This window comes from Drosophila yakuba, unplaced genomic scaffold (assembly GCF_016746365.2).
Source record: "Drosophila yakuba strain Tai18E2 unplaced genomic scaffold, Prin_Dyak_Tai18E2_2.1 Segkk10_quiver_pilon_scaf, whole genome shotgun sequence".
In the NCBI taxonomy this organism is placed as follows: Eukaryota; Metazoa; Arthropoda; class Insecta; order Diptera; family Drosophilidae; genus Drosophila; species Drosophila yakuba.
The window spans coordinates 391,040-418,847 of record NW_025048783.1 but is presented as its reverse complement, the minus strand read 5'-3'; the positions used below and the strand labels follow the sequence as shown (position 1 = coordinate 418,847).

At 39.0% G+C, this 27,808-nt stretch overlaps 1 protein-coding gene across 9 annotated transcripts in view; it reads left to right on the top strand.

The window, feature by feature from the left end:
* The first annotated feature begins 17,763 nt into the window (after window positions 1-17,763).
* LOC6540146 (eukaryotic translation initiation factor 4B) overlaps window positions 17,764-27,808 on the top strand; it is a 66,296-nt gene continuing 56,251 nt past the window's right edge. For 4 of the 9 annotated variants that reach the window (XR_006245272.1, XM_039377200.2, XM_002086964.4 and 1 more), the window contains exons 1-3: window positions 17,764-17,900; window positions 18,258-19,403; window positions 25,136-25,196. Coding sequence is in view for 4 of the 9 variants with exons in the window: in XM_039377200.2 (XP_039233134.1) it covers window positions 17,888-17,900; window positions 18,258-19,403; window positions 25,136-25,196 (1,220 nt within the window). In the remaining 5 variants the exon portion in view is untranslated. Of the gene's footprint in view, window positions 17,901-18,257; window positions 19,404-20,295; window positions 20,421-20,531; window positions 20,737-25,135; window positions 25,197-27,808 lie in introns of those variants that run through there. The other 5 variants (XR_005561980.2, XR_006245274.1, XR_005561978.1 and 2 more) reach the window with 4 other exon arrangements.

The following is a 27,808-nucleotide window of genomic DNA, read 5'->3' as shown; positions in this document are numbered from 1 at the left end:
GAATTTAAAAATGTCACACAAATTAAATATTTAACCGAGAAAATGGAAAGAGAAATAAATGGCATACGCATTTCAAAACGAAACAAACGAGGACTGGCTAACTTTGTAGGTTCCACATTAAGATATCTTTTTGGCACACTAGACGAAGACGACAGACAACATATTGAACAACAAATTTCGACTCTTTCACAAGACACAGTACAGGTCAGCACTCTAAACCACGTTATTGACAGTCTCAATAATGGCATAGAAATAATTAATAACCAGTCCAATTCTTTGAAAAAGGAACAAAAATTGAATCTATTAATATTTAATATTGAACATTTTACCGAATATATCGAAGACATTGAAATGGGTTCACAACTAACACGACTAGGAATATTTAATCCTAAACTACTAAAACATGAAAATATTGGCAACATTAATTACAAAAATCTGATAAACATAAAAACTTCCGCTTGGTATAACGTATCTACTAATGAAATATTCCTAATGTCCCACATTCCTATGAATTCAATTGAACGACCAACTTTCATCATTGCACCTTACCCCGACAATAATGGCCAAATTATTAAGGAAAATATTGAAGGCAAATTCTACTCACATAACAACTACGTTCTAAATACACTAACAAAGAATATTGTCAAAGACCATTGCATAGCTAACATAATAAAACACGAAACACCAACTTGTACTTTTCAAAAATATCGTAAGCAATCCTATATTCAATACATTAAACCAAATATACTTATAACCTGGAATATGACCAGAGAAAAACTTTATCACAATTGTAACGGTCAAGAGATTTATATTGAAAATAATAAAATTATAAAAATATCCAACTGCACAGCAGAATTAAAACAAATTACAATATCTAATAGTATCCAACAATACACAAATGTAATATTTACTGAACACAATGTAACAAAAATCGAACCAATGTCACACATAGAAATTAAGGAAATGATTTTGTTAAACAATAAGAGTAACACAATTTACAGAAACATACTAATAATCTTCATATCTGTTTTAGTTTTAATTTACATATTTTACTTTTATATGAAATGTAAAACAGCGCCACACAAAATTATTATCTCTTACCTAAAACCAAGTAAAACCACTAACAAAAATATCGAAAAAGAAACAGAGACAAAAACAGAAATAGCTGAAATTGCAAATCCAGTACCACACTTATATCCAGAAATAATCGCTTGAGGACAAGCTAATATCTAAAAGGTGGGGGGGGAGTGACATATTCATTTCTTCATACGACATATTCACTCTTCATATAAAAAAGCTAAAGCCGATCTTTTGGAAAGCATCACTCTCCAAAAGCCTCATAAATAACATTCCCCCAAGATACGAACCGCTTAACGGTAACGAGCTTAATGATCTGTTAAGCTTGACATATAAAGCTAAGTAGAACTTAAAAGGCTTATGTTAATCCTCTGTAAAAGGTTTGCTGGGCCGAAAGAATACCTTTGTAAATTAGTTCTTAACTGACCTCTGGTGAAACTTATTCAAATAAAGATTATAAAAAGGAAAATATATTTTTTTTCATTAAATCTATCACCAAAAAAGTTTATTATATATACGTTCATTGGGTGTCTCTTAGGTTAATTAATAGTTTTCATTAATATTTTAATTTCGGTTGGCATGACTACATCTTTTTTAATTTTTCTTTCTTTATAAATTCCCTAAACTTTTATTTCAATGTTCATCGCGTACTTGGTTTTATTTTTATATTCCAAAATATTTATTCTTTTAACGAAGATAAGTCGGTTTTGTTTAGTTCAGTTTTAAGTAGATTTAACTAAATTCAAATATAGGCGTTGTGTAATGACTTTTGTTTAAATTAAAATGTTTGGCAAAATACTAGACAATAATTATATTCTTTGTTTGTTGTTACTCACATCATTTTTTCCAGCGGCGAAAGATCGATCTCCTGAGCGATGGCTGTAAACGAATGCGACTTAAGATCGCCATCTGTTAATTTAAACAAATAGTGTTCACAACATGTAGCCAGCTAAATCTTTTAAACCTTTCTCTTAAACTTAAATGCGTTCATGACTGCTTAAATATTAATAAATTTTTAACGAGACGGCTAAATCATTTTTATGATATAATTTCTTAACTTCCAAAACTTTTAATGTTACAAAATGTATTTAATTTACGAATTTTTTTGTTTTGTTCAATTCCATTCCATTTGATTTCATTTTAATGATTCCCTTTTTTCCAGTTAATAATAATTTGATTGTAGTTCAAATTAATTAATTTCCAAATTCTTTCTTGCAGTGGAATTAAGGTAAACAAGCATTGGCAGCATGGTTCTCGCCGAAATTAGGGAACTCGTGACCGCTAATGTGTGGTTCGCTTTTAATAAATGTTCGTCTCTATTATCGAGGGATCACTGTATGGGGCCGAAAAACCACATTTTACAAATCCAAATCTAACAGCCTGGGTTCAGACCCGAGTATGGGACTTAAATCTGCCTTTTGGCCACCTTTACGACTATGCCGACTGCACTGAGAACACTGAAGGACTACATCTGCACTATTTATTCCTTTTTATTCTTCTGGCTACACTTGGAGATTAAATTCCCTCGATGCTCCGCAAGCCGTCGAGAGTGCTCCGCCGGACGAAGAGGCTTAGCTCTGCTTCCTTGGCTGCCTAGCTAGTTGCTGCGCCTTTCTAGGCAATGGTCCTGGAGGCCCTGGACGGGGCGAAAAATACCAATCGGCGAACGGGTCCGGAGCTGCTGCTTCTGGAACACGTAGTCCGTTGATTTCTCAACTGCCAATGGCGGAGTGGGCGCTTTGCCGTCTTGTCCGCTGCTCCTCTGGACACTTCCTGATTCGACCGGTCGCGAAACAAAGATACTGTTAGAATTACGACAGAAAACTATGGGCATTTTGTGGCTTACCTTGCCTTTCGCCAACTTATTTGAAATTAAGAAAATTTTCCCTCGTGGGAAAGAAGCACTAAGTCGCTGAGGTTATGTTTGGTTATATTAAACCCGCACTCGATTAAAACGCGTGTAGTCGCTTCGGAATTTTCAAAGAAAAGAATGAGACGGGAATTTGATCTCCGGCCGGTGAAGGTGGCCGTGGTTCCAAAGCTGAGCTTTGGATTGCGACTCTGTTACAGCTGCTCACTATCGGTTGCTCCGATGCAGCTGCAGCCTAAGTGCAATAATTGGCAACGAACTATTTAAAGAACATACTTTCAGGCCAAATATTTATATATGGTTCAAAACGCTTCAGGCGCCGTTACAAACCACTCCGAGTACTTGACTTCTATCACTGCTGCCAATATATCCAAACATCAGCAAAACTTAAACATCGACGTTTCTAACTGGAACTTACTCCAAAACCTGAAGCTCACAGGAGACATGTGTAAAATGTTCTCCGAGTACTTGACTTCTATCACTGCTGTCATTGCTTCCAATATATCCAAACATCATCCCAACTTAAAAATCGACGTTTGTAACTGGAACATACTCCAAAACATGAAGCTCACAGGAGACATCTGTAAAATGTACCGGTGTGTCAGGGTTTCGTCTGAGGGTAGCTACTTCTGCTGCATTGTGTGGGGAAATTCTTCTCGAGATGATCTGAGCGTGTTGAAGCTTGATACTAGATACTTTCGAGTGGGTGATGAGATTTTTCATCGTGACTTTTATGTTGATGATTGGTGCCACCTCCAAAGAAGAAGCTATCAACATAATGCAGCAGACGTACGCGCTCTTGTCCAAAGGCAATTTAAACTACGGAAGTGTACAGGCGGTTTTGTAAGGTGTTTCGGAAGATGATGAGGACTCCCTCTTGAAGTTTGACAATGGATGCGATTTTACAAAATCGTTAGGCCTCTATATATTCGAAGGTACTATCTTGGGAATTCCTTCAAGATTCAACGCGATTGTACCAAAGCGAGAGATATCTTTTCGCAAGGAGCTCTTTCCAGCAAGCTTACCGAGTCCTCCTTGTAGGCCCATGGACCGTCCTTTCTGAGTAGCCACATAACTGATTGGCCACAAACAACAGTTACAGAGAAGCCAATACTGGAACTTCTTTGAAGGGTCTTGCTTGTAAAATCTACCTACACTGATATGCTCTGCAGCGTATGTTTAGATATATCATTAAGTTTTGCAAGCGCATTCGAAATCCTGGGCTTACTATCGCCGACTTCTCTGTTCCTGGGTCTGGTTCTGCATCCTTGCAGACCAAAGGGGTAGTACTTGCCTTGCTGTTACACTTCATTAACCAAGTTGGGCTTCTTCGAGTAGATGGTAGGTTAAAGAACTCTTCGTTGGAGTTCGCTGTACCCTCGCTGTTACCCTTCATTACCCAAGTTGGGGTTCTTTGAGTAGATGGTTGGTTGAAAAACTCATCGTTCAATGGCCGCCACCCAATCATCCTACCAAAGGATCACGCTCATAAGCGCAACCTACAACTACCTCCTCGTGCTCTTCTTAGCACAATTCGATCCCAATATTGGCCAATTGGGGGGAAATAAACCGTAAACAGAGCAGTAAACAAGTGCGTCAGTTGTTTTTGAACATTGCCTAATTGAGCACATAATGGCGGATCTGCCAAAATAGCGTCTTAATGGATCTGATGCGTTTGAAGTCACTGTCACCGACTTGTAGACCATTTTTCTAAAATCTTGAGGCGCGCTATAGGGCTCCTGTAAAATGCTTCGTCTGTGTTTTTATTTGCTTTGCAACCAAGGCGATACATTTTGAGCTTATTTAGGATCTTTCTAAAGTTGCTTTCTGGCACGGCCTAAAACGATTTATATGCACAAGAAGGATGCCACGACAAGCTTGAACCGACGTCGCAACATTGTTGGCGCAATGAACGTGTTTTTTTAACTGAGGCATTTATTCCTTAGCGTCGACCACACCAAAGCAATGTTGCATTTTTGGCTGGTGGAGAATATCGGGTTGCTTTTCATTTGGTCGCGATCGCCTTACATTGGTGGTCTTTGGTGGTAATCTGGAGTGAAGACAACAAAGCATCACTTTTATCGAGCTGTGGGCTCTTCCATTAAGACATTCGATGACCTGAGAACTCTTCTTCTTTTCTGCGGTAGCTAATTCTTGACCTTTATTCTCAATTTCAGAAAACCCGATCTTGATGTTTTAACTAAGGGACATTTTTTTAATTGTGGCCACCCTTTATTATTTATCGAGCCAGATGTGAGAAATTTAAACTTCCATCGCTTGGATAGCTGGTAGCGCCTCGCTCACCTGCAGCAGGTTTTTTGGTACCCATAGAAGAGTATTTAACCATACTGCAGAAGCGATCGAAGTGGCGAACTCCAAATCCTGGGTTAGTTATGGATGACGGTAAGGATTAATGTTTGCCGCACCTGCCTGGAAAAGATGGAGTCACCCACGTTGCTGTGCTGAGGACACCAACAGGATTGACGATGCGGGCAGTGCCGCTAAGCTGTGTCTGCTTTCCCTTAAGGATGCGGTTGAAAGCCACGCCTCCAACGTGGGGAGTATGTCAGGACTCGCAGCCGCCAGCAGCACCTAAACTAATGTCTAGTTGTTGTCAACATTGGAGAAAACAATTCGTCCACGACACCTCAGCTTTATTAATGCGGATCAGCTGCAGTTCGCGCTCTCTTGTACTCTCACCTGCTCTTTGTCGTTGCGAGTCTCTCTCCTCAACACTTTGAAAACTCCGGACTCCAGAGATGTGCGGTAGGTGTGCAAGGGATGCGTTTACCGCCAATCCCTAATCCCTCCAACTTGTCCACCAATTACCGACGTTCTGGGTAAGACCCGCCGCACCCTCTGCATCTGTTGACCAGACTTCGCCTTCGTCGACAATGTAAGGACCTTTTGACCTCAACTGGTGGTCGAGCCCAGCTCCCATAAGCTCATTGTTGAGCTAATAAGAATTTAAATTAGCCTTTTTGCAAGTGAAAAAAAAAACGATTTGTTACGAATTCAAGCGATTTTATTTACTTCTTTCTTCGAGTAATTTGGCAGCGATGAGCATACATGGAGAACGAAAACGAGAGTGATAATATAACAGAACGAAGTTTGCGTTCTGTCAAATCGAACGGGACGGCATAAGCAAGGAATACACTGCATTTACGCTTCCTGGAAGACCGTTGTATCAGTTCCCTTTTTCAGTTTTCGTCAACCTGGACGACCTTTAAATCCTGGCTTCCATAAGCACTTGAGGTACCCCAGGGAAGTTTCTATAATTCAGAGGATGCCATACCTAATATCTATGAAAAAAGTTCGAGCTTTCACGCTACCCGAAGCCTTTAAGAAGAGCAAGAAGTTTGCCTTGAGTCCCAGCGAAACACAGGCAGTAGACGATCTGAAGCTGGCCCTGATAGTCGTGCCGGTTCTTTTTCATGCGGCTTTCAAGAAACCTTTCTTCATTCAAAGCAACGCTCATGCTGGCTTCGGAGCGGTACTGGTTCGGCTGAACCAAGAGAAACTTCCATAAGTAATTAACTGTTCGTAACTTCCGTTACGACTTCCCCGACTATCTGATACCCATTACTCGGCCAGTAAAAGTGCGAAGGAGGCTCTTCAACACGGACAGTTTTTGGCGGTTTGTTGGCGTTGGAGTGGTCGTGGCAAAAAGTTTTTCTGCAGATCAAGAAAAATGTACAATACCAACAAAAAAATAAAAACAATTCAAAAAATTTTACAAAAGTATGGGCGTGGAAGCTTTAAGCGATTTGTGGGCGTTGGAGTGGGCGTAGCAAAAAAAATTTTGCAAATCGAAAGAAATTTACAAGGCTAATAAAAAAATGAAAACATCTCTAAACATTTTTTAAAAGTGTGGGCGTAGTAGTCTTGGGCGGTTTGTGGGCGTTCGAGTGGGCAACAACGTGTCAACATGAATCAACAAACTTGCGTTGCGTCTATGTCTCTGGAGACTGTATGCTTAAACTCAACTTTCTAGCTTTTGTAGTTCCTTTGATATCGACATCATACAGACAGTCGGACAGACAGACATGGTCAGATATACTCAGTAGCCGATCCTGATCAAGAATATATATACTTTATAAGAACGGAAACGCTTCCTTCTGTCTTTTACATACTTTTTAACGAATCTAGCATACACTTTAATTCTACAAGTAATGGGTATAAAAATGCTGTTCGTAACAGTTGTTTTCAAGTATCTCAAGTGCATTGGTTAACAAACTAGCTACGATCATCGAAGAAAACAAGTTCCACGTTATACCTCTTACCAAGGGACACATACATGAAACGAAAGTGCAGACCTCGGATGAGTCTAGCCATCGATCAGTGACCATGTACCTGGATGAAGCTGGAAAGAGTTACTATACCTACCAGCTTAAAAGTGCCAACGGATTGCAGGTTGTCATTAAAGGATTTGAATCATCAGTGACCCCATACGAAATTATCGAGGCACTAAATGAGAAAAACTTTAAGGCAAAAACGGTGATCAACATTCTTAACAGGAAGAAACAGGAAGCCACTCTTCAAAGTCGAACTGGAGCCATCGAGTCAAAAAATCAGCAAAAAATCCTATTTATAAACTACAGTATCTACTGCACCGGAGAATAACCGTCGAAGAGCCACACAAGCGCAAGCAGCCTGTGCAGTGCACTAACTGCCAAGAATATGGCCACACCAAAGCGTAGTGCACCCTAAAATCTACCTGCGTCGTTTGCAGCGATGCTCACAGTACCGCAAACTGTCTTAAGAACAAGGACGACAGATCAATTACTGTGGCGAAAACCACACAGCCAACTAGCGAGGATGCATTGTTTACAAGGAACTTAAGAGTCGCCTAAACAAACGAGTGACTTCAGTTCGTGATCGTACCACAACAACAATTCACAAAGCAATGGAACCGAGTACAACCAACATCCCTTTGTCTGCCAGCTACCGAACAGCGCCAAATATTTCCTTTGCAAGTGCACTAAAATCAGGGATCCAAACACCAGCAGCGGACACCCCCATTCATCAAACAAACACTCACGATAACATGCAACAGCAGCCAATTGGCGTTGAAGCGATTATGCTTTCGATGCGGCAAAACATGAAAGACTTTATGGCCTTCATGCAAACAACTATGCAAGAGCTTATGAGGAACCAAAACATCCTTATTCAAATGCTCGTTTCTTCTAAAACAGTATAATGACTTCCCTAATAATATCAACCTGGAACGCTAATGGCGTTTCGCGGCACAAGCTAGAACTTGCTCAGTTCTTAGCCGACAGAAACATTGATGTTATGCTACTCTCAGAGACTCACCTTACTGAACAGTACAATTTTCAAATGTCAGGATACAAATTTTACTTTACGAATCACCCGGATGGCAAGGCCCATGGAGGCACTGTCATACTAATACGATCGCGAATCAAACACCACTTTGTTAGTAATTGGCAAGAAGACTGCCTACAATCTACCTCTATAAGCCTCCAATGCTATAACGGTGCTCTCACTCTGGCTGCTGTCTATTGCCCACCCCGCTTCACAATATCAGAGGACAAATTCACAACACTCTACGACTCGAAAGGTTTGTTGCAGCTGGTTATTGGAATACCAAGCACATGTACTGGGGATCTCGGATAGCGACCCCTAAATGAAAAAGCTATACAACGCAATTATTAAACCGCAAAACAAGCTTAATTACGTTACTGCGGGTACGCCTACATACTGGCCAGCAGATCCTAAATAGCTTCCAGACTTGATTGACTTTGCCATCACCAAAAGGATATCCCAATCAATGATTACAGCTGAGGCACTTTCAGAACTTTCATCTGATCACTGCCCGGTGCTCTTTAATCTTTTGTACCAACTGCAACACATCGAGCAGCCGTATAGACTCACAAGCAACAGGACCAACTGGGAGAGGTACAAAAAATATGTTTGTTCACATACCGACTTCTCTAGCTCATTAGAAACCGAGCAAAACATCGATCAGTTTGCTGGTAGCCTAGAATCAACACTAGTTGCAGCAGCAAAAGTTCAACATGACAAGTCGAGATACCGAACTCCTTGTGCTTGAAAAACGACGACTTCGAAGGGAGTGGCAGGAGCACAGATCACCTGACGCAAAGAGTAGATTAAAAGCAGCCTCTCGCAAACTTACTTAAGCGCTTAAGAAAAAAGATGCGGACGCACGACTGCGTTACATCGAGAATCTCACGCCCACCAGCACAAAAAACTCTTTTTGGAAAGCCCACAGGAATCTGCACGCACCAGCAGAAACTGTCGTACCCCTCCGTGACTCTACCGGAAACTGGTCTCGCAGTGACATGGACACATGGACAGAGCAAGAGTCTTCGCTGATCATCTCAAAAAGGTATTCCAACCAAATCCAGCCACTAACTGATTTACTCTCCCACCCTTAACTGCATCTGACTTAGCACCACAAGATCCCATAGAATTCCGGCCAAGCGAAATAACGAAAGTCATTAGAGAGCAACTGAAGACTGGAAAATCGCCTGGCTTCGATTTAATAACACCGAAAATGATCATCGAGCTTCCAATGTGTGCAGTTCTACAAATCTGCTCTTCTACTCTTCTACGCTATTACCTAAATTGGATACTTTCCTCAAAAGTGGAAGAAATCAGTTATAGTTATGATCCCTAAGCCTGGGAAAGACAAAACACAGCCATCATCATACAGGCCAATAAGCCTACTTACTTGTCTCTCCAAGTTATTTGAAAAAGTACTGCTGCTACGAATCAGTCCCCACCTTAAAACACACGACACACTCCCATCGCACCAATTTGGTTTTCGGGAATATTGTACAGCTTTATTTTTGGACGTTGCACAAGCATTCGATAGAGTATGGTTGGATGGACTTATGTTTAAAATAACCAAACTGCTGCCTCAAAACTTACATAAGCTTCTAAAGTCTTACTTTTACCAAAGAGTGTTCACTGTTAGATATAGTCAAGCACTTCAAGCGATTGTACTATAGAAGCTGGAGTGCCCCAAGGAAGTGTATTAGGTCCAATTCTATACACCCTATACACGGCGGACATCCCAAAAGACTACCAGCTAACAATATCCACATTCGCTGATGACACTGCAATACTGAGTCGATCCAGATGCCCAGTAAAAGCTACGATGCAACTAGCACGCTATTTAACATGTGTAGAGAATTGGCTTGCAAATTGGCGCATACGAGTAAACGAACAAAAATGCAAACAAGTTACGTTTACCCTTAACAAACAAGGCTGCCCGCCCTTGGTTATGAACCACACGCGCATCCCACAAGCCGATGACGTAACATACTTAGGTATTCATCTGGACAAGCGGCTCACCTGGCGGAAACACATAGAGGCCAAGACGACGCACCTGAGACTAAAAGCAAAGGATCTACACTGGCTTATAAACGTTCGGTCTCCCCTAAGCCTGGAGTACAAAGTCCTTTTGTATAACTCCGTTCTTAAACCCATATGGACCTATGGCTCCGAGCTATGGGGCAATGCATCGAGAAGCAACATCGACATCATACAGCGAGCACAGTCTAGGATTCTGAGAATCATAACTGGAGCTCCATGGTATCTTCGGAACGAGAATATACATAAAGACCTAGAAATAAAACTTGTCATTGAGACAATAACAGAGAGAAAAGTAAAATACAAGGAAAACTAGGCTCACATCCAAATCCCCTTGCAAGAAAACTTCTTCGAGTATGCAGCCAAAGTCGACTGCACCGCAACGATCAACCAGCCCAGCGTTAAATTTGTAAGGCCACATAGCACAAATCATCTCAGAAAATGATAATTAGCTAGCTTAGAATAAGATTTGAAAACTTATTGTTAGTCTCTTAAGTAAAAGGGAAGATTCAATAAATAAGAGAAATTTAAAAAAAAAAAAAAAAAAAAAAAAGTATCTGTTGCTCTTTACTGTATATAGCAGTGTTGACCGTTTTGGAACGACTGGAAATCCAGCCAAAACCCATGCTTACGGCAAAACTGAATTGCATTAGCCAGGCAATACCTTAGTGCAGTTCCTATTTAAAGTAAAAATTTGAAGAGTGGAGTAAGATCCTACCAATTGAAATTTCTCTAAAAATCGTATAGCATGAACCTAGATTTCATTGGTAGACTCTTCTTGTCTAAAGATGTGTTTAGACATGATAAGTAGACAAACTATAAATATGTTCTATTTATGGTCTGCAATAAACATGGCACGGGACAACATAAGTGGCAACTACAAATAAGTACGATTGCAGTGGTCTATTGTCGAAGTGTCAAGAAATATGATCACGCGGGAGGTGATTATCGCGGTCATAGGCCACAAACATAGACTTAAGATAAATCTCATCTGCATTGACCAACGCAGACTGCAGTGTCTTACAAGCGCTGCTTATATAATTAGATGATAAGAACCTATTTAAGAATGAATAAATGGCGATGCCCTCGCAGTAGCGAGTCAGTTAGATTCAAACACCCGAATTGAACTCATTAAGTGTACGCATTAGTTTATAGTGTGAACATTTTGGTCCTTCGAGAAATTCTGTTGTTTTCCCCCACCAGTGGTAAGAAACACAGAAGAAAAATCCAGCGCTTCAAAGTAAAAAGAGCAAGGTCCTTCGAAAAATTCTGTTGTTTTCCCCCACCAGTGGTAAGAAACACAGAAGAAGAAACCAGCACTTCAAAGTAAAAAGAGCAAGGTTATTCGAGTGATTCTGTTGTTTCCCCCACCAGTGGTAAGAAACACAGAATAAAAGACCACGCCTTAAAGTACTAGGACTATAAGGTGAAACATTGTGTTCTTGCTTTTCCTTGGCTGATCAATCAGCTATGAGTCGAGGCACAGCTAGGTCAACTGGGCGACCAATCAAAAAATCCTCCAACGGACCACGCCAAAGAATACAAGCAGAAAGCACAAGTCACTGTGATTGTTTTCCTAAGATGTTGTCGGAAAGATCTGTCAAATTGATGCAAGACCAAGGAGTGCTGCAGAACAAAATACTGCAAGCCATCAAGGACAAGGCATCTATACCAGCAATAGAAGCATTGGTAGACCAATTTACTACTAACAACAATGCGCTGGTAAAATTGGGAGTTGGCGATCATCAATATTTTAATGATAAAATATTTATTAAAACTATGGATGCTGTCAAGGCCTACAAGGAGTCGCAATTAAAGGTAGAAACACTTGAAGAGATAAATATACCAAGTGGATCAAAATTATCTGATTCCGCATCAGCTCGGAGCTCCAGTCCAGTTGATAATCTGGTTCAACTGGTGGACAGAAGAGCGGACAGGGTGAGGCTACAGATAAGCCTAATATACGAAACCCTGGATAGTTCAAGTGAGATTGAACTAGTCAAGCAGCTGGCAATGATGAAAAGTCATTGGTCCAACGTGACGGACACACTGAAACTGCTTGAAAACAAGTATGACAGAACTGCCTTTGATCAAGATGAGGCAGACATTCTGCAATCTGATGTTGCCACACTAGAAATTGTACTTCAGGGGATGTTGGAACAGTTCAAAAGTTCCAACTACGACGTGCCAGAACTCCCAAAAGTGGACCTTCCAACGTTCAATGGAAATGCGAAGGAATGGCCAACATTTTACGAGCTGTTCTCTGAACTAATAGACAGCAGGAAGGATCTCAGCAACACAAGAAAGCTGGGATATTTAAGAGCCTGCTTAAAAGGAGAAGCTCAAATGGTGGTTAGCCATTTGATAACAGGATCAGCGGCTAGCTATGCAGCAGCGTGGGAGCTTATCTGCAAACGCTATGAGAATAGCAGAAAAATATTCTCCCAACACTTCAACAAATTAATGGAACTGGAGTGCTTGCTGCCCCATGATGAGAAAAATTTAGGGAAGTTTTTGGATACTGCGACCGAGAGCATATTCATCATAAAGCAAAAAGGAAAAATAGGAAGCTCTGCTGACGTAATTTTAGCTGAAATTCTGCTGCAGAAATTTTCGCCAGAAGCCTTGCAGCTGTATGAACAGCATGTAAAAAAGGAAAGAGCTATACAGTCCTTACAAGATGTACTAGAGTTTATTGAGCAACAATACAACTCAGTAAATGCCATTACCAAAAATATAAGAAAAGTGAAAGTTAGATCGTGTGCCTTTTGCTCTAAGGATGGCCACGATATGATAAAGTGTCTCAAATTCAGAGCACAATCAATCGAAAAAAGAAAAGAATTCGTTCAAAAGAACAACATGTGCATTAGATGCTTTGGAAAGCATAATGCTATCGACTGCAGAAAGGAAATTACATGCAATCGATGCTCCAAAAGACACAACAGCCTTCTTCATGAAGACACAAAACGCAGTATCAAGAGCAATAGCCTTAAGCAAGGCCAAGACACACTATTGGCTATAGCTGTTGTTTTAGTGAAAAACAAAGCTGGAGCTTACAACGAGTTGAGGGCGCTTATTGACGATGGATCCCAGAAGACACTGTTTTCAGAGGAAGCAGCACAAATATTAAGGAGAGTAAGAAGTACTATTGTCCACCTGACGATCAAACCAAAAATTCCAAGCAGCTTTAAAGCATCAACGGAAGCATTGGTTTTACCAACACTTCCTTCCCAGCAAAAAGTTTGATATTGATATCAAGGGAAAGGGCTACAGGCTAGCAGATCCACGATTCAACGAGCCAAGCAGAATAGACATGGTGATAGATGTGGATCTATTTCCCCTGATTATGATGGAGAAAATAAAAACCGTAAATGGAATTTTGGGACAAAAAACCAAATTTGGATGGATTGTGTCCGGAAATATAACTCGAGCAGCAAAGCAAAAAATTATAAGTGCCACTACAACAATAAATCTAAAGGACCTGGATCGCTTTTGGGAATTGGAAGATGAAGCCGATGAGACTATTACAGACAATGCAGAATGCGAAAGAAAATTCCAAGAAACAAGCAGAATAGACATGGTGATAGGTGTGGATCTATTTCCCCTGATTATGATGGAGAAAATAAAAACCGTAAATGGAATTTTGGGACAAAAAACCAAATTTGGATGGATTGTGTCCGGAAATATAACTCGAGCAGCAAAGCAAAAATTTATAAGTGCCACTACAACAATAAATCTAAAGGACCTGGATCGCTTTTGGGAATTGGAAGATAAAGCCGATGAGACTATTACAGACAATGCAGAATGCGAAAGAAAATTCCAAGAAACAACTGTCCTCAACGAGGAAGGCAGAATTGTGGTTTCAATTCCATTCCACCAAGAGGCAAAGCTGGGGGATTCTCGCAAACAGGCAATGGCAAGGCTTATGCAAATGGAAAAGAAGTTTCAAAGAAACCCAAAGAACTGGGCTGCATACAACGAATTCATGAAAGAATACCTTAAGATATAACATATGGAATCTGTAAAGACAACGGGTCAAGGTAAATACTATTTACCCCATCAAGCAATCATCAAGCCTGGAAGCTCAACTACGATAGAAGCAAACCGGAATTTGGGAAAACTGACCCAACAAGTCAATATTATTGCAGAAACGATGAAGGAGCACTCAATTAAATTCCTTATGTTATCAAATCAAGTGCGAAACTGGATTGAAGAGGCAGATAGCCTACAAGCAACAGCGATCTCAATGGTAACGGACATTAGTGAAGGAAGAATTCATCCTACACTAATTGCGCCTAACAAAATGCTGGAGGAGCTCGAAAAAGTTAAGCAAAAATTAGGACGAAAACAAATGCTACCGGGTGGAAATTCAGTTATACAATTACCACTGATCTATAAACTGATGAAGGCACAAGCTATGTTGAAGGATAATGTCCTATTCATTGAAGCAAAATTGCCGATATACAAAAATCAAGAAACGGATCTCTTTGAAGTAATCCCAATACCACTGTGGACACACGGAACAAAGCTTATTCCGAAATTGAATTCTAAATATTTTGCGTTCAATACAGACATAAACGGATATCACCTAATGTCTGAAATGGAAATTAACCAATGCAGACAAGAGGATTCGACAACATGGCTTTGCGAAAATAATTGGGCATGGAAAAACGCGGATGATAATTCTTGCGAAATATCTCCATTGAAACCAAGCAAGGCACACTCATGCGAAATGATGGAATTCCAAGGCAATTCGTTCATCAAAGAGATAAGTGGATCCAACCGTTGGCTATTTAGACTGTTTCGGAATACAACAGCTAATATAAGATGCAACGAACAGCATCAAGTTATAAGACTGCCCAATCAAGGCATTATACAACTACCTGCAGGATGCACAGCAATATTAGGGGATACAACAATAGTTACTCCTCAAAAAGTAATTCCGACAGCGTCTGAAATGTCTATCTTCCCCAGTTTACGAATTATAGATGACAAGGAGACATGGAACGTGGTCCCACTTGATTGTCAACAACACTAATGAACTACATAGTCTTCAAATGCGCATCCAGACTCTGAAAAATAACAAAGTACATTGATGACTTGATTTTCCACACGGCAAGCGGACACTCGGCTCTAGCGTTGACAACGATTATCATAATTATAATGGTCATATATATCTGCATTGACCAACGCAGACTGCAGCGTCTTACAAGCGCTGCATTATATAATTAGATAATAAGAACATATGTAAGAATGAATAAAAGGCGATGCCCTCGCAGTAGCGAGTCAGTTGAAACACCCGAATTGAACTCATTAAGTGTAGTATAGTGTAGTGTTAGTTTATAGTGTGAACACTTCTCGTCTCTTTAATTTCCTTTTAAAAGATAAGCCATTATTGAAAAAATGTTTTGTAAGCTAACTTGCATTTTATCTTAACTAACTAACTAACGCTGCCCCAAATGTTTTTCGCACGAAAATATTGAAACGCTGGTTGTTTATTAAAGAGTGTGCAATTGGGAGTTGAATTATAGTAGAACCTGTTTTACATCTCTGTTTCGAGGAGGTATTTATACCCGTTACTCGTAGAGTAAAAGGGTATACTAGATTCGTTGAAAAGTATGTAACAGGCAGAAGGAAGCGTATAAAGTATATATATTCTTGATCAGGATAAATAGCCGAGTCGAAATGGCCATGTCCGTCTGTCCGTTTGAACGTCGAGATCTCAGAACCTACAAAAGCTAGAAAGTTGACATTAAGCATACAGACCCCAGAGACATAGACGAAGCGCAAGTTTATCGATTCATGTTGCTACGCCCACTCTAACGCCCACAAACCGCTCAAAACTGCCATGCCCACAATTTTGAAAAAGGTTTTAATATTTTTTCATTTTTTTATTAGTCTAATACATTTCTATTGATCTGCCAAAAAACTTTTTGCCACGCCTACGCTAACGCCCACAAACCGACCAAAGCTGCCACGCCCACACTTTTAAAAAATGTTTTGATATTTTGTCATTTTTGTATTAGTCTTATAAATTTCAGTGTCAGTGTGAAGAACACTCCTCCGCACTTCCTCTAGCTGAGTAACGGGTATCAGATAGTCGGGGAACTCGACTATAGCGTTCTCCCTTGTTTGATATTACATTCTGCCGGGCATGAGGTATTTGTACAATCGCACTGTAAGCCTTCCCGTTCAAGGCATCTGTAAGCATTATCTTTATATTACGCAGCTTTCATTGTTCCATGGAAAATTAATTGCTTTAGAATAATACCTATTTTAATGCGTTCTTAAACATCCGACTGGGACTGGATGAATGCAAATTATTAATTTAAAATAAAAATATCTATAAGTAATTAAGTAAGATAGTGCTATACAAAAAGAACGGATTACTTTTTATTTTTCATATATTATTTTAACTATGATCTCTTTGATTGTAGTTAATATTTGATTCAGATACAAAATAAATTCTTTTAATTTTCACATTTAGAATCCTTTGTTGTACTCTTTTTTAATTCAATTTTTGATATTTTCAGTGGACGACCTGTTTTTTATGGGTATTTAAGGCCATTGGTCGAGTGATTTAATGTGACCGTTTTCATTCAGTTTGTTCTTCGTATATTTTGTAAGCCATTTTCGCATATGCAGATCTGTGTGAACATGTTTCAAAAAGTGCATATAAGACATATTTATTATATATATAAACTAGACTGACCCGGTGGACTTCGTCCCACCTAGCCCAGATTCAATTCATGCTATATAAACAAAAACAATTTTTTTCTCTGTGCAAACTAATGAAAACTCCCTATAATTTTTTAAAATTGAAAAATTCAAGAATCAAATATTACCAATGAAACCAATTATTTTTAAAATTTCTCAATTTCCACAATAAAACAACTAAAATTTCCAAAAATTCCGTTATGCCCCAGCCTATAATTTATCAATAATGAAAAATTGTTGAAGAAGACATTCATTTAAAAACCCTTTTAAATGTCAACAATTTTTCTATTTTTCTTATGCCACATGGAAAAAAAAATTTAAAACAAAAAATTTTGACAAAAAATTTGACGAAATAAAAAAATGTTCGGGGTGGACAACCCTTATCGCTTAGGGGTACGAAAAATAGATGTTAGCCGATTGCCAGGCCTACAGAATATACTCTCCAAACTTCAACAAAATCGATCAAGTAGTTTCGGAGGAGTTCGGTTACTAACAATGTGACAGCAGAATTTTATATATAAGATATTATATAATACTTTAAAAAAAATATATAATATTATTTATTATATAATCATATGTAACATATAAAATGGGCTCTTATAATTTGTCCCTAATAACCTCAATACAGTAATCTTCCAGCACTCCTCAATATTATAATTTCACTTTTGTGTAGCAGTTTCAGAAATGTCAAGATTTCCAACTGCTTCTCTAGGATGTGTTTTTTGAGACTTTGATATAATCCATCTCTCAAAATCATGCAGGGTGTCCCAAGGAAAATATCGATAACGATTTAAGGAAATTACTTTTTATAGTTTTGTGCATTCGGTAAATTATCAAAATTAACGATTGGAAACATTGGTTGAAATGGCTTCCGCAGGTTAGAAATTTTTAAGTATATTTTATTTTAACGTAATACTCTTCTTTTGTTTAATAATTGTTGTATTGCTGAACAGTATTCAGTTGCGCATTCATTTTTGTCGGTCCACATGGTTTTTTTTTTTTGACACGTAATGTGAAAGTAACGCCAGTCCATATGTATATGTTTACACATGCATATGTATAATCTTGCTTATCTTAATATAGTACCTCAACACGTACATGTTTTATTGTTTAATATAAATTAAGTTTCACCACTTAATTTCTAATATTTCTATGGTAATGTGTATAATATTTGTATTTTAGTTATGATTTATAATGTATTTCATTTTAATGTATATTAAATATTAATTTTTAGGAAAAAAGGGCAAGAAGAATAAAGGAACAGTTATATCCTTGCAATCATTTCTATGTAATTCTGATGCACCAGTTGGAACAACCCAAGTCTCAAAAAAAATACGAAATTTAGATGGCGAAGATAGCGATGACGGTTGCGGTACATTGCCGTTGGTTTATCAGCTTCCAACCGCTCCAAGGGCAAATCGAATATTTGACGATAATTCTATTCCTCATAAAGCCCCATTTATTGCTTATATCAATAATTTACCATTTGACGCAAATGAAGATGACCTCTACGAATTTTTTGAAGGTATTAATTTAATTTCTCTGAGATTACCTAGAGAAGATGGCGAAAATGGTCGATCCAGAGGCTTTGGTTATGTTGAGTTGGAAAATAGAGATGATTTAATCCATGTACTTAGTTTACCAGACCCCTCAATTAAAGGTCGTCGCATTCGTATTGAGCTATCAAATGAAAACGACCAGCAAAGCCGGCAAAAAAGTAATAGGCGGTTCGATGGCTTTGGTAATAATGGCGATAATAGAGACTCCGGAAATTGGAGGCGAGATAGTCAAAATAACGGAAGTAACTTTGGATATTCTTCCAATTTTGAAAGAAGCTTTAACAGAGAAAGAAAACCTTTACCAGATAGAGAAGATGCGAACACTCCGGGATCTTGGCGCACAAACGCTAGACCGCCATCTATTGATTCATCCCCTACGCGGAGGGAAGTTGACCTAGTATCTGAAAAATATCGCGAAGGTCGAGGCAGAGCAACGGATCGATATTCCCGAGAAGATACATCCAAATTTGAAGAAAGGCCGAAATTGAATTTAAAACCACGAACTTTACCATTGCCAGAAGTGAAGAGTTTTGACTTCGAAAAAAATGATGATGAGATCCATTTGGATAAACAAAGCGGAACTTCATTGAACGTGTTTGGGTCTGCAAAACCTGTAGATACAGCAGCAAGGGAGTTGGAGATTGAGCAGAGATTGGCTCTCGCTCGAAAACAGGATAAGAGTCGTAGAGAAGAGGAGGTTTTAAATGAAAAACTTGCCGAACTCCAGGTGGATAAAAATGATAATGAAAGTCTTGTTGCCACAGTTAGTTGGCGCAGGAATCAAGACTACAAGGAGAGCGACAAAGTTAATAAGTGTCCAGGTAACTAATTATGAGTTATTTGTCTGAATGTAGAAGTAAATACGAAAATTTTATCTGACTTTTAAGTTCTTAATCTGAAGCAAAAGGTCTAAAAAAAGAAATAAATAAATATATATCAGACAAGAAAATATACAAAGGCACATAAAATAAAACAAAATAAAATTCACCCTTTTGTCTTATCTATGTATGTGTGCGTGCTTGTGTAAGAAGACGATATTAAAGTCGAAATCATTCTTTGTCGAAAAAACGTGTTTATAAACCGAGGTATAGAGATCCGGTGGGTCAAAGGATCTTTTATAAAGTTGTATGTGTAAAATCTTGTTTAACATTTATGATTCTACTAATAAACTTCAAGTAGCACCAAATAATTGGAATTCATGGTATTGTCATATGAAATACTAAAGAAAAGTAATTTGCTCGTTAGGTACATATGTATGTATATGTCACAGTGTTGTTGTTTTCTTGCGTCTGATCTCCCATGTTGTCACATAAACTTTTAGAGTAAAGCGAATTCCAACCGGCGTGTGCAACCGTCTGCATGCGACTGCTCGCATTTTCTACGCATCGATCTATGCTTTACACACGCTACCTGGACTACACTAGGCGACAGCGCGACAACGTCGTCGCCTCACTCGTTGCGGTACTTTGGCGCCAGTCATATGCGTCGTAGTCAAATTCTAAGAATGATTTCACAATGTACCAAACTCACTGCGCAGCACCGACTTGCAAGCGCAGTGGTCAAACTATGTTAATAATGTGACAGACACGTACAGTGGTCAAAATACATTCATTATGCGACATATACATATTTAGGGTGTATACATATTTAGATTTGTTAAATGGTGGAATTTAGTGTTTCCGACCATATAAAGTATATTATATTTTTTATCAGGATCAATAGCGGAGTTGATCTGGTCATGCTGTCCGGATTAACGTGAATATCTCAGGAACTATAAAAGCTGGAAAGATTAAGCATGCAGATTCCAGATACATGTCGACCACAAACCCTTCATCGGTATGCCAATACATATTTTGCCACGCTTAATCTTAAGCCCACAAACTCTAAAGTGATACGCCCACAGTTTTGAAAAATGTGTTTACATTTTTTAATTTTATTTGTCTTTTCAGTTTCTATCGATATGTTAAAATTTGCCACGCCTACTGTAACGCCCCATTTTTTAACATATTTATTTTGTTATTTATATACCAAAAAGATCGCACTCCCACAGCCTGAGTAAATGGTATCTGACAGTCGAGGTTCCCTCTTGTTTTAATTTTTTTTATAAGCTACATGTTTAAATAAAATACCTAATATAGTTACTGCAGTTCTCTATACATTTATGTTTAGGGCGTTTAATTTCTTAATGCTGTGTCGAACAGCGATGTCTCCATTCTGCTCGCTCATGCTGTCCTACCTCTTCAGTACAAGTCCCAAAGGATTTCCAAAGAAATCCCTAGAGTGTCTCCAGAAATCCCGAGCAATTATCCATACGAATCGGCGAGGAATTTCCATACAACAGGCGTTCATGGCGAGGAATTCAAAATACCCGAGGAATTCTTGGGTAAATTACGAGGAATATCGAAAAATAACCAGGTCTTTTCTCGAGGATTAATAAAGGAATTAATAGGAAATTTCTCGGGAATTCCTTAAGAACTCCTGGGAAAATATGTACCTGTAAATCCAGAAAAATCTCAAAAAAAAACTTTAAAAAGTTATGTAAATGTTAAATTAAATTTTTATTTTTTCTCTTATTACATTAATTGTTTCCTTTTTTGTTTAAATTGTTTTTTACACATGCCAGTGCGTGGGCCTTCTCCGCTGGCTGCTCGGCTGGCCTTCTAATGTGCTAATAATATTAATATCATGTAGTTTGGAATGCAATTAGATTTGCTAATTTATCAATGCGAAAAACTACTTACCGTTTTTATATATTTCACGTTGAAAATTTTCCAAACACCACTTGTCATGTTCTACAATTGAATGCAAATGCAAAAGAAAAAGGGTGACGGAAAACGAAACCGAAAATTCTGACAGGCGCGTGCCAGGGTATTTCCGACCATAATGATCCCGTGTAATTAGAATTAACTATATTCGAAACTCTCTTGGTCGATAATTGGCTCTATAAAAGGTCCTAAAAGTGTGTTTCCTCTTACTCAACCTTCAGATCCATATCCTACTCGAGGTGACAACTGACATATGTAGGAACCGTAACAAAAGGATAAATCAGAGTAGTCAACCAAACGAATTCATTGTTTTCCCATTGACTTTCTAAAGTATATATATTCTTGACCCGGATCAAAAACCGAGTCGATTTGGCCATGTCCCCGCCTGTCTGTCCGTCCGTATGAACGTCGAGATCTCTGGACAGACTCCAGAGAGACATAGAAGCAGCGCAAGTTTGTCGATTTATGTTGCCACGCCCACTCTTTCGCCCACAAACCGCCCAAAGATGCCACGCCCACACTTTTGAAAAATGTTTTGATATTTTTTCACAAACCGCCAAACACTGTCAGTATTGAAGACCGCGTTCGCACTTTCACTAGCTGAGTAACGGGTATCAGATAGTCGGGGAACTCGACTATAGCGTTCTCTCTTGTTTCTAACTGTGCAAGGACAAAATTAATGTCTGGGATCGGGTACCTATTGGGGATGGTGGCCATATTCAACTTCCGATAATCAATCACCATTCTGAATTTTGTTTGGCACAATGCATCGTTAATTTTTCGTTTGGGTCACTGAACAGTTTTGGGAACTCTGAGCAGACCTTTTTCATACATTGTTTATGAGTGTTCTAGTCGGAGATTGTTAACTTTTCGTGAAGGTTGTTGATTTAATTTAATTTTTAGGTTGTTTCCTATCATTATGAATCCTTGTCATGAAAATATTTAATATTTTTATTTTTTTAATATATTTATACCCGTTACTCGTAGAGTAAAAGGGTATACTAGATTCGTTGAAAAGTATGTAACAGGCAGAAGGAAGCGTTTCCGACCATATAAAGTATATATATTCTTGATCAGGATCTATAGCCAAGTCGATCTGGCCATGTCCGTCTGTCTGTCCGTATGAACGTCGAGATCTCAGGAACTACAAAAGCTAGAAAGTTGAGATTAAGCATACAGACTCCCAAGACATAGAAGCAGCGCAAGTTTGTCGATTCATGTTGCCACGCCCACTCTAACGCCCACAAACCGCCCAAAACTGCCACGCCCACACTTTTGAAAAATGTTTTGATATTTTTTCATTTTTGTATTGGTCTTGTAAATTTCTATCGAATTGCCAAAAAACTTCCTGCCACGCCCACTATAACGCCTACAAACCGCCAAAAACTGTGTTTAAGACTCTCCTTCTCCCTTCCACTAGCTGAGTAACGGGTATCAGATAGTCGGGGAACTCGACTATGGCGTTCTCTCTTGTTTTTATTAGAGCCTGTGCCTATCAGCATTTTAATCATTCCTCGCTCACCGATTCTACAGTTTATGTATGGTAAGGAGGAGGATTTTACTTTAAAATATTAAGGTCAACAGAGTCGGATTGCAATGGTTCGTTGTTGTCTTGGCCTTGTTCTTGCTCGTACTCCTGTGACTCACTATATTCGGAAGCTGATGCTCCCTCAACTTCAGACACATATTGTTCTGCGTTTTCAAGGTATTCTTCCTTAGTTGTCACATGGAAGTTTCTTTGTCTTTTGTCAGTCTGTCCAAATGCCTGCTGTGCCAATGGTTTTTTAGTTACGGTGTCATTAATAGGTCTGTTTTGTAGTTTATGCGTCTTGTCTGCTGTGGTGGGTGGCCCATCAAGAAATTTGTGGCTATAGGCCCATTTTTTTTAAAATATTAGTTCGGCCGTAGCAAAAATAAGTGAGCGGAGTTGGTAAAAAATAAAAAAGTAATGATATTTATGTTTAGATTGCTTTGCAGTGTGATAAAGATTTTTATAAGTTCTTTCCAAAATTGTATAATCTTTTTATTAGTTTTAATAACAAAAATATTAATTTACTAAAGTTTAAGGATTTTTTTAAAATTTATTTTTGATATATTTGATTGATTGTATTTATTTTACTTTGTTTGCTTTACTTGAAGGTATCGTTTTCTTTGTAACTTCTGTTATTTATTATTGTTAAAAAAAATTTATTAAAGTTTTAAACATTTTCTTGAATAAAGTCTTTATTAATTAATCGCAAAAACAGAACGGATTTTAGTTTTACAAATTTGTCCCTACCTAACTTTGACTCCCCACCTATTCTGCTGGCGTCGGTGCTGCTCTGCTTTGATTATTGCTGCAGTCGTTGGCTATGCTGATTCTCACGGAAATTGGGCGGACGCTACGTCTGGACTTTTATGTAACCGGACGCTCGTGCGACCCCAAGTACCTTTGTTGACGAGTGTTGAGCAAGCGGATACGCGTGCAGCTCCAAATGTTCTAATCAAAACATTTGTGGTGTTGGCTTATATATTACTGGCAGGTCATTACCTGCATTAATAATTTTCGAGCTGCCGGATTTAAATTAAGCAACCAAGTGGTGTGCTAAAAGTTTCTTTAATGTTGATTTAAAAGCCAACAGAGTTATAGTAGAGAGAAATTCAATTCGGTGAAGTCCTTGCAGAAATGAGTCTCAGCTAGTGGGATTTCGAACAAGAAATTTCACTGTTTTTAAAAGTGTAAGCAATTTGTGGGCGTTAAAATGGGCGTGGCAACGTTCCGAAAAAAACTTACCCAGCGTAAGCGTCACTAGAGTCTGCATGTCCAACTTCTTACTAACTTTTTTTGAGATCACGACGCTTATACGGACAAACATGGCACAATCTACTTGCTTATTGATACTGATTAAAAAATAGGATCGGTAAAAATATATATACTTTAAGGGGTCAGAAACACTTCCTGCTACCTGTTACATACTTTTAACAAATCTAGTATACCCTCTTACTCTACGAGTAGTAGGTACAAAAATAGTTCATGTGAATGGTAATATTGTTATACCCGTTACTCGTAGAGTAAAAGGGTATACTAGATTCGTTGAAAAGTATGTAACAGGCAGAAGGAAGCGTTTCCGACCATATAAAGTATATATATTCTTGATCAGGATCAATAGCCGAGTCGATCTGGCCATGTCCGTCTGTCCGTCCGTATGAACGTCGAGATCTCAGGAACTTCAAAAGCTAGAAAGGTGAGATTAAGCATACAGACTCCAGAGACATAGAAGCAGCGCAAGTTTGTCGATTCAGGTTGCCACTCCCACTCTAACGCCCACAAACCGCCCAAAACTGCCACGCCCACATTTTTGAAAAATGTTTTAATATTCTTTCATTTTTGAATTGGTCTTGTAAATTTCAATCGATTTGCTAAAAAAAACTTTTTGCCACGCCCACTCTAATGCCCACAAACCGCCCAAAGCTGCCACGCCCACACTTTTGAAAAATGTTTTGGTATTTTTTCATTTTTGTGTTAGTCTTGTAAATTTTTATCGATTTGCCAAAAAACTTTTTGCCACGCCCACTCTTACGCCCACAAACCGCCAAAATCTGTCAGTGTTGAAGACTCTCCTTCACACTTCCACTAGCTGAGTAACGGGTATCAGATAGTCGGGGAACTCGACTATGGCGTTCTCTCTTGTTTTTTTTGTTTTTGTAGCATTTAATAATTGTTCACGGCACGCAACTATAAAGTTATTGCTTGCGCATTTGCCAAAAATTAAGAACACTGAATAACATTGTGTGTTTTTTTTTTTCAGGTGAAAAACTGCGTGACGAAGAAATCAAGAAATTGAATCATCCCCGAGGCCAGTTTAACAGGTATTTCAGAATTGGCGTTGTAAGAAAAAAATTCGGATCAAATTTTAAGTCCAGAAAAAAGGTTTAAAACAAAAGTTAACGCTGTAGTCGAGTTCCCCCACCTATCTGATACCCGTTACTCAGCTAGTGAAAGTGCGAAGGAGGCTTTTCAACACTGACAGTTTTTGGCAAATCGATAAAAATTTACAAGACTAATACAAAAAAATAAAAAAGCAGCATGGCAGCTTTGGCCGGTTTGTGGGCGTTAAACTGAGGGTGACAAAAAGTTTTTTGGCAAATTAAAAGACATTTTCAAAACTAACAAAAAAATAATCAAAACATTTTTCAAAAGTGTGGGCGCTTTGTGCGGTTTTAGGGCGTGGCAACTTGAATCGACAAACTTGCGCTGTGCCTATGTATCTGGAGTCTGCATGCTGAGTCTCAACTTTCTAGCTATTATAGTTCCTGAGATCTCGACGTTCATACGGACAGACTGACGGACATGGCCAGATCGACTCGGCTTTTGATCCTGATCAAGAATATATTTACTTTTTTTAGTCGGAAACGTTTCCTTCTGCTTGTTATATACTTTTCAACGAATCTAGTAAACCCATTTACTCTACTCTTGTTATTCTAATGTACAGTTGCAAAAAATAATAGCACCACCATATCGTATTTTATTCTCGATCAAATAAATTAAGGTTGCGGCACCGTTATTAGGAAATATCGATTTTTCGCATAAAGCTATTCCCTATCCGAATAGGGAGAAAAGGTGAGGTTGTGTGAGAAAAGAAAATGGATCAACATTTGTTTGTGGATATTTTGGTGACGGTGATGCTACCTTTTGCCGAATACGATATGCCGCTAAAATGGGTCTTCCAACAAGACTATGACTCCAAGCACACCAGCAGGAAAGCCAAGGATTAGTTCCAAAAGGAATCATCGAAAATCCTTGGTCGGATATCAGAAAAACAGTTGTAGTTATCACGGTGTCCTGGAGCAAGATATCAAGGACCTGGTTAATTCCATGCCAAAACGTTGAGCACCTGTTATTGGGAATAAGGGATACACAACCAAATATTAATTTGGTGATATGGGTGTAGTTTTAATACGCAAACACTTGTTTTAAACAAACGAGTGACTTCAGTTCGTGATCGTACCACACCAACAATTCACAAAGCAATGGAACCGAGTACAACTAACATCCCTTTGTCTACCAGCTACCGAACAGCGCCAAATATTTCCTTTGCAAGTGCACTAAAATCAGGGTAAAAGTACAATTTTCAAATACCAGGATACAAATTTTACTTTACGAATCACCCGGATGGAAAGGCCCATGGAGGCACTGGCATACTAATACGATCGCAAATCAAACACCACTTTGTTAGTAATTGGCAAGAAGACTGCCTACAATCTACCTCTATAAGCCTCCACTGCTATAACGGTGCTCTCACTCTGGCTGCTGTCTATTGCCCACCCCGCTTCACAATATCAGAGGACAAATTCACAACACTCTTCGACTCGCTCGGTGAAAGGTTTGTTGCAGATGGTGATTGGAATGCCAAGCACAAGTACTGGGGATCTCGGATAGCGACCCCTAAAGGAAAACAGCTATACAACGCAATTATTAAACCGCAAAACAAGCTTAATTACGTTTCTCCGGGTACGCCTACATACTGGCCAGCAGATCCTAAATAGCTTCCAGACTTGATTGACTTTGCCATCACCAAAAGGATATCCCAATCAATGATTACAGCTGAGGCACTTTCAGAACTTTCATCTGATCACTGCCCGGTGCTCTTTAATCTTTTGTACCAACTGCAACACATAGAGCAGCCGTATAGACTCACAAGCAACAGGACCAACTGGGAGAGGTACAAAAAATATGTTTGTTCACATACCGACTTCTCTAGCTCATTAGAAACCGAGCAAAACATCGATCAGTTTGCTGGTAGCCTAGAATCAACACTAGTTGCAGCAGCAAAAGCGTCAACTCCACAAGATACCCACGGATGCAGTAAAAAGTTCAACATGACAAGTCGAGATACCGAACTCCTTGTGCTTGAAAAACGACGACTTCGAAGGGAGTGGCAGGACACAGATCACCTGGCGCAAAGAGTAGACTAAAAGCAGCTTCGCGCAGACTTACTAAAGCGCTTAAGAAAAAAGAAGCGGACGCACAACTGCGTTACATCGAGAATCTCACGCCCACTAGCACAAAAAACTCTTTGTGGAAAGCCCACAGGAATCTGCAGGCACCAGCAGAAACTGTCGTACCCCTCCGTGACTCTACCGGAAACTGGTCTCGCAGTGACATGGACAGAGCAAGAGTCTTCGCTGATCATCTCAAAAAGGTATTCCAACCAAATCCAGCCACTAACTCATTTACTCTCCCACCCTTAACTGCATCTGACTTAGCACCACAAGATCCCATAGAATTCCGGCCAAGCGAAATAACGAAAGTCATTAGAGAGCAACTGAAGACTGGAAAATCGCCTGGCTTCGATTTAATAACACCGAAAATGATCATCGAGCTTTCAATGTGTGCAGTTCTACAAATCTGCCTACTCTTCAACGCTATTACCTAAATTGGATACTTTCCTCAAAAGTGGAAGAAATCAGTTATAGTTATG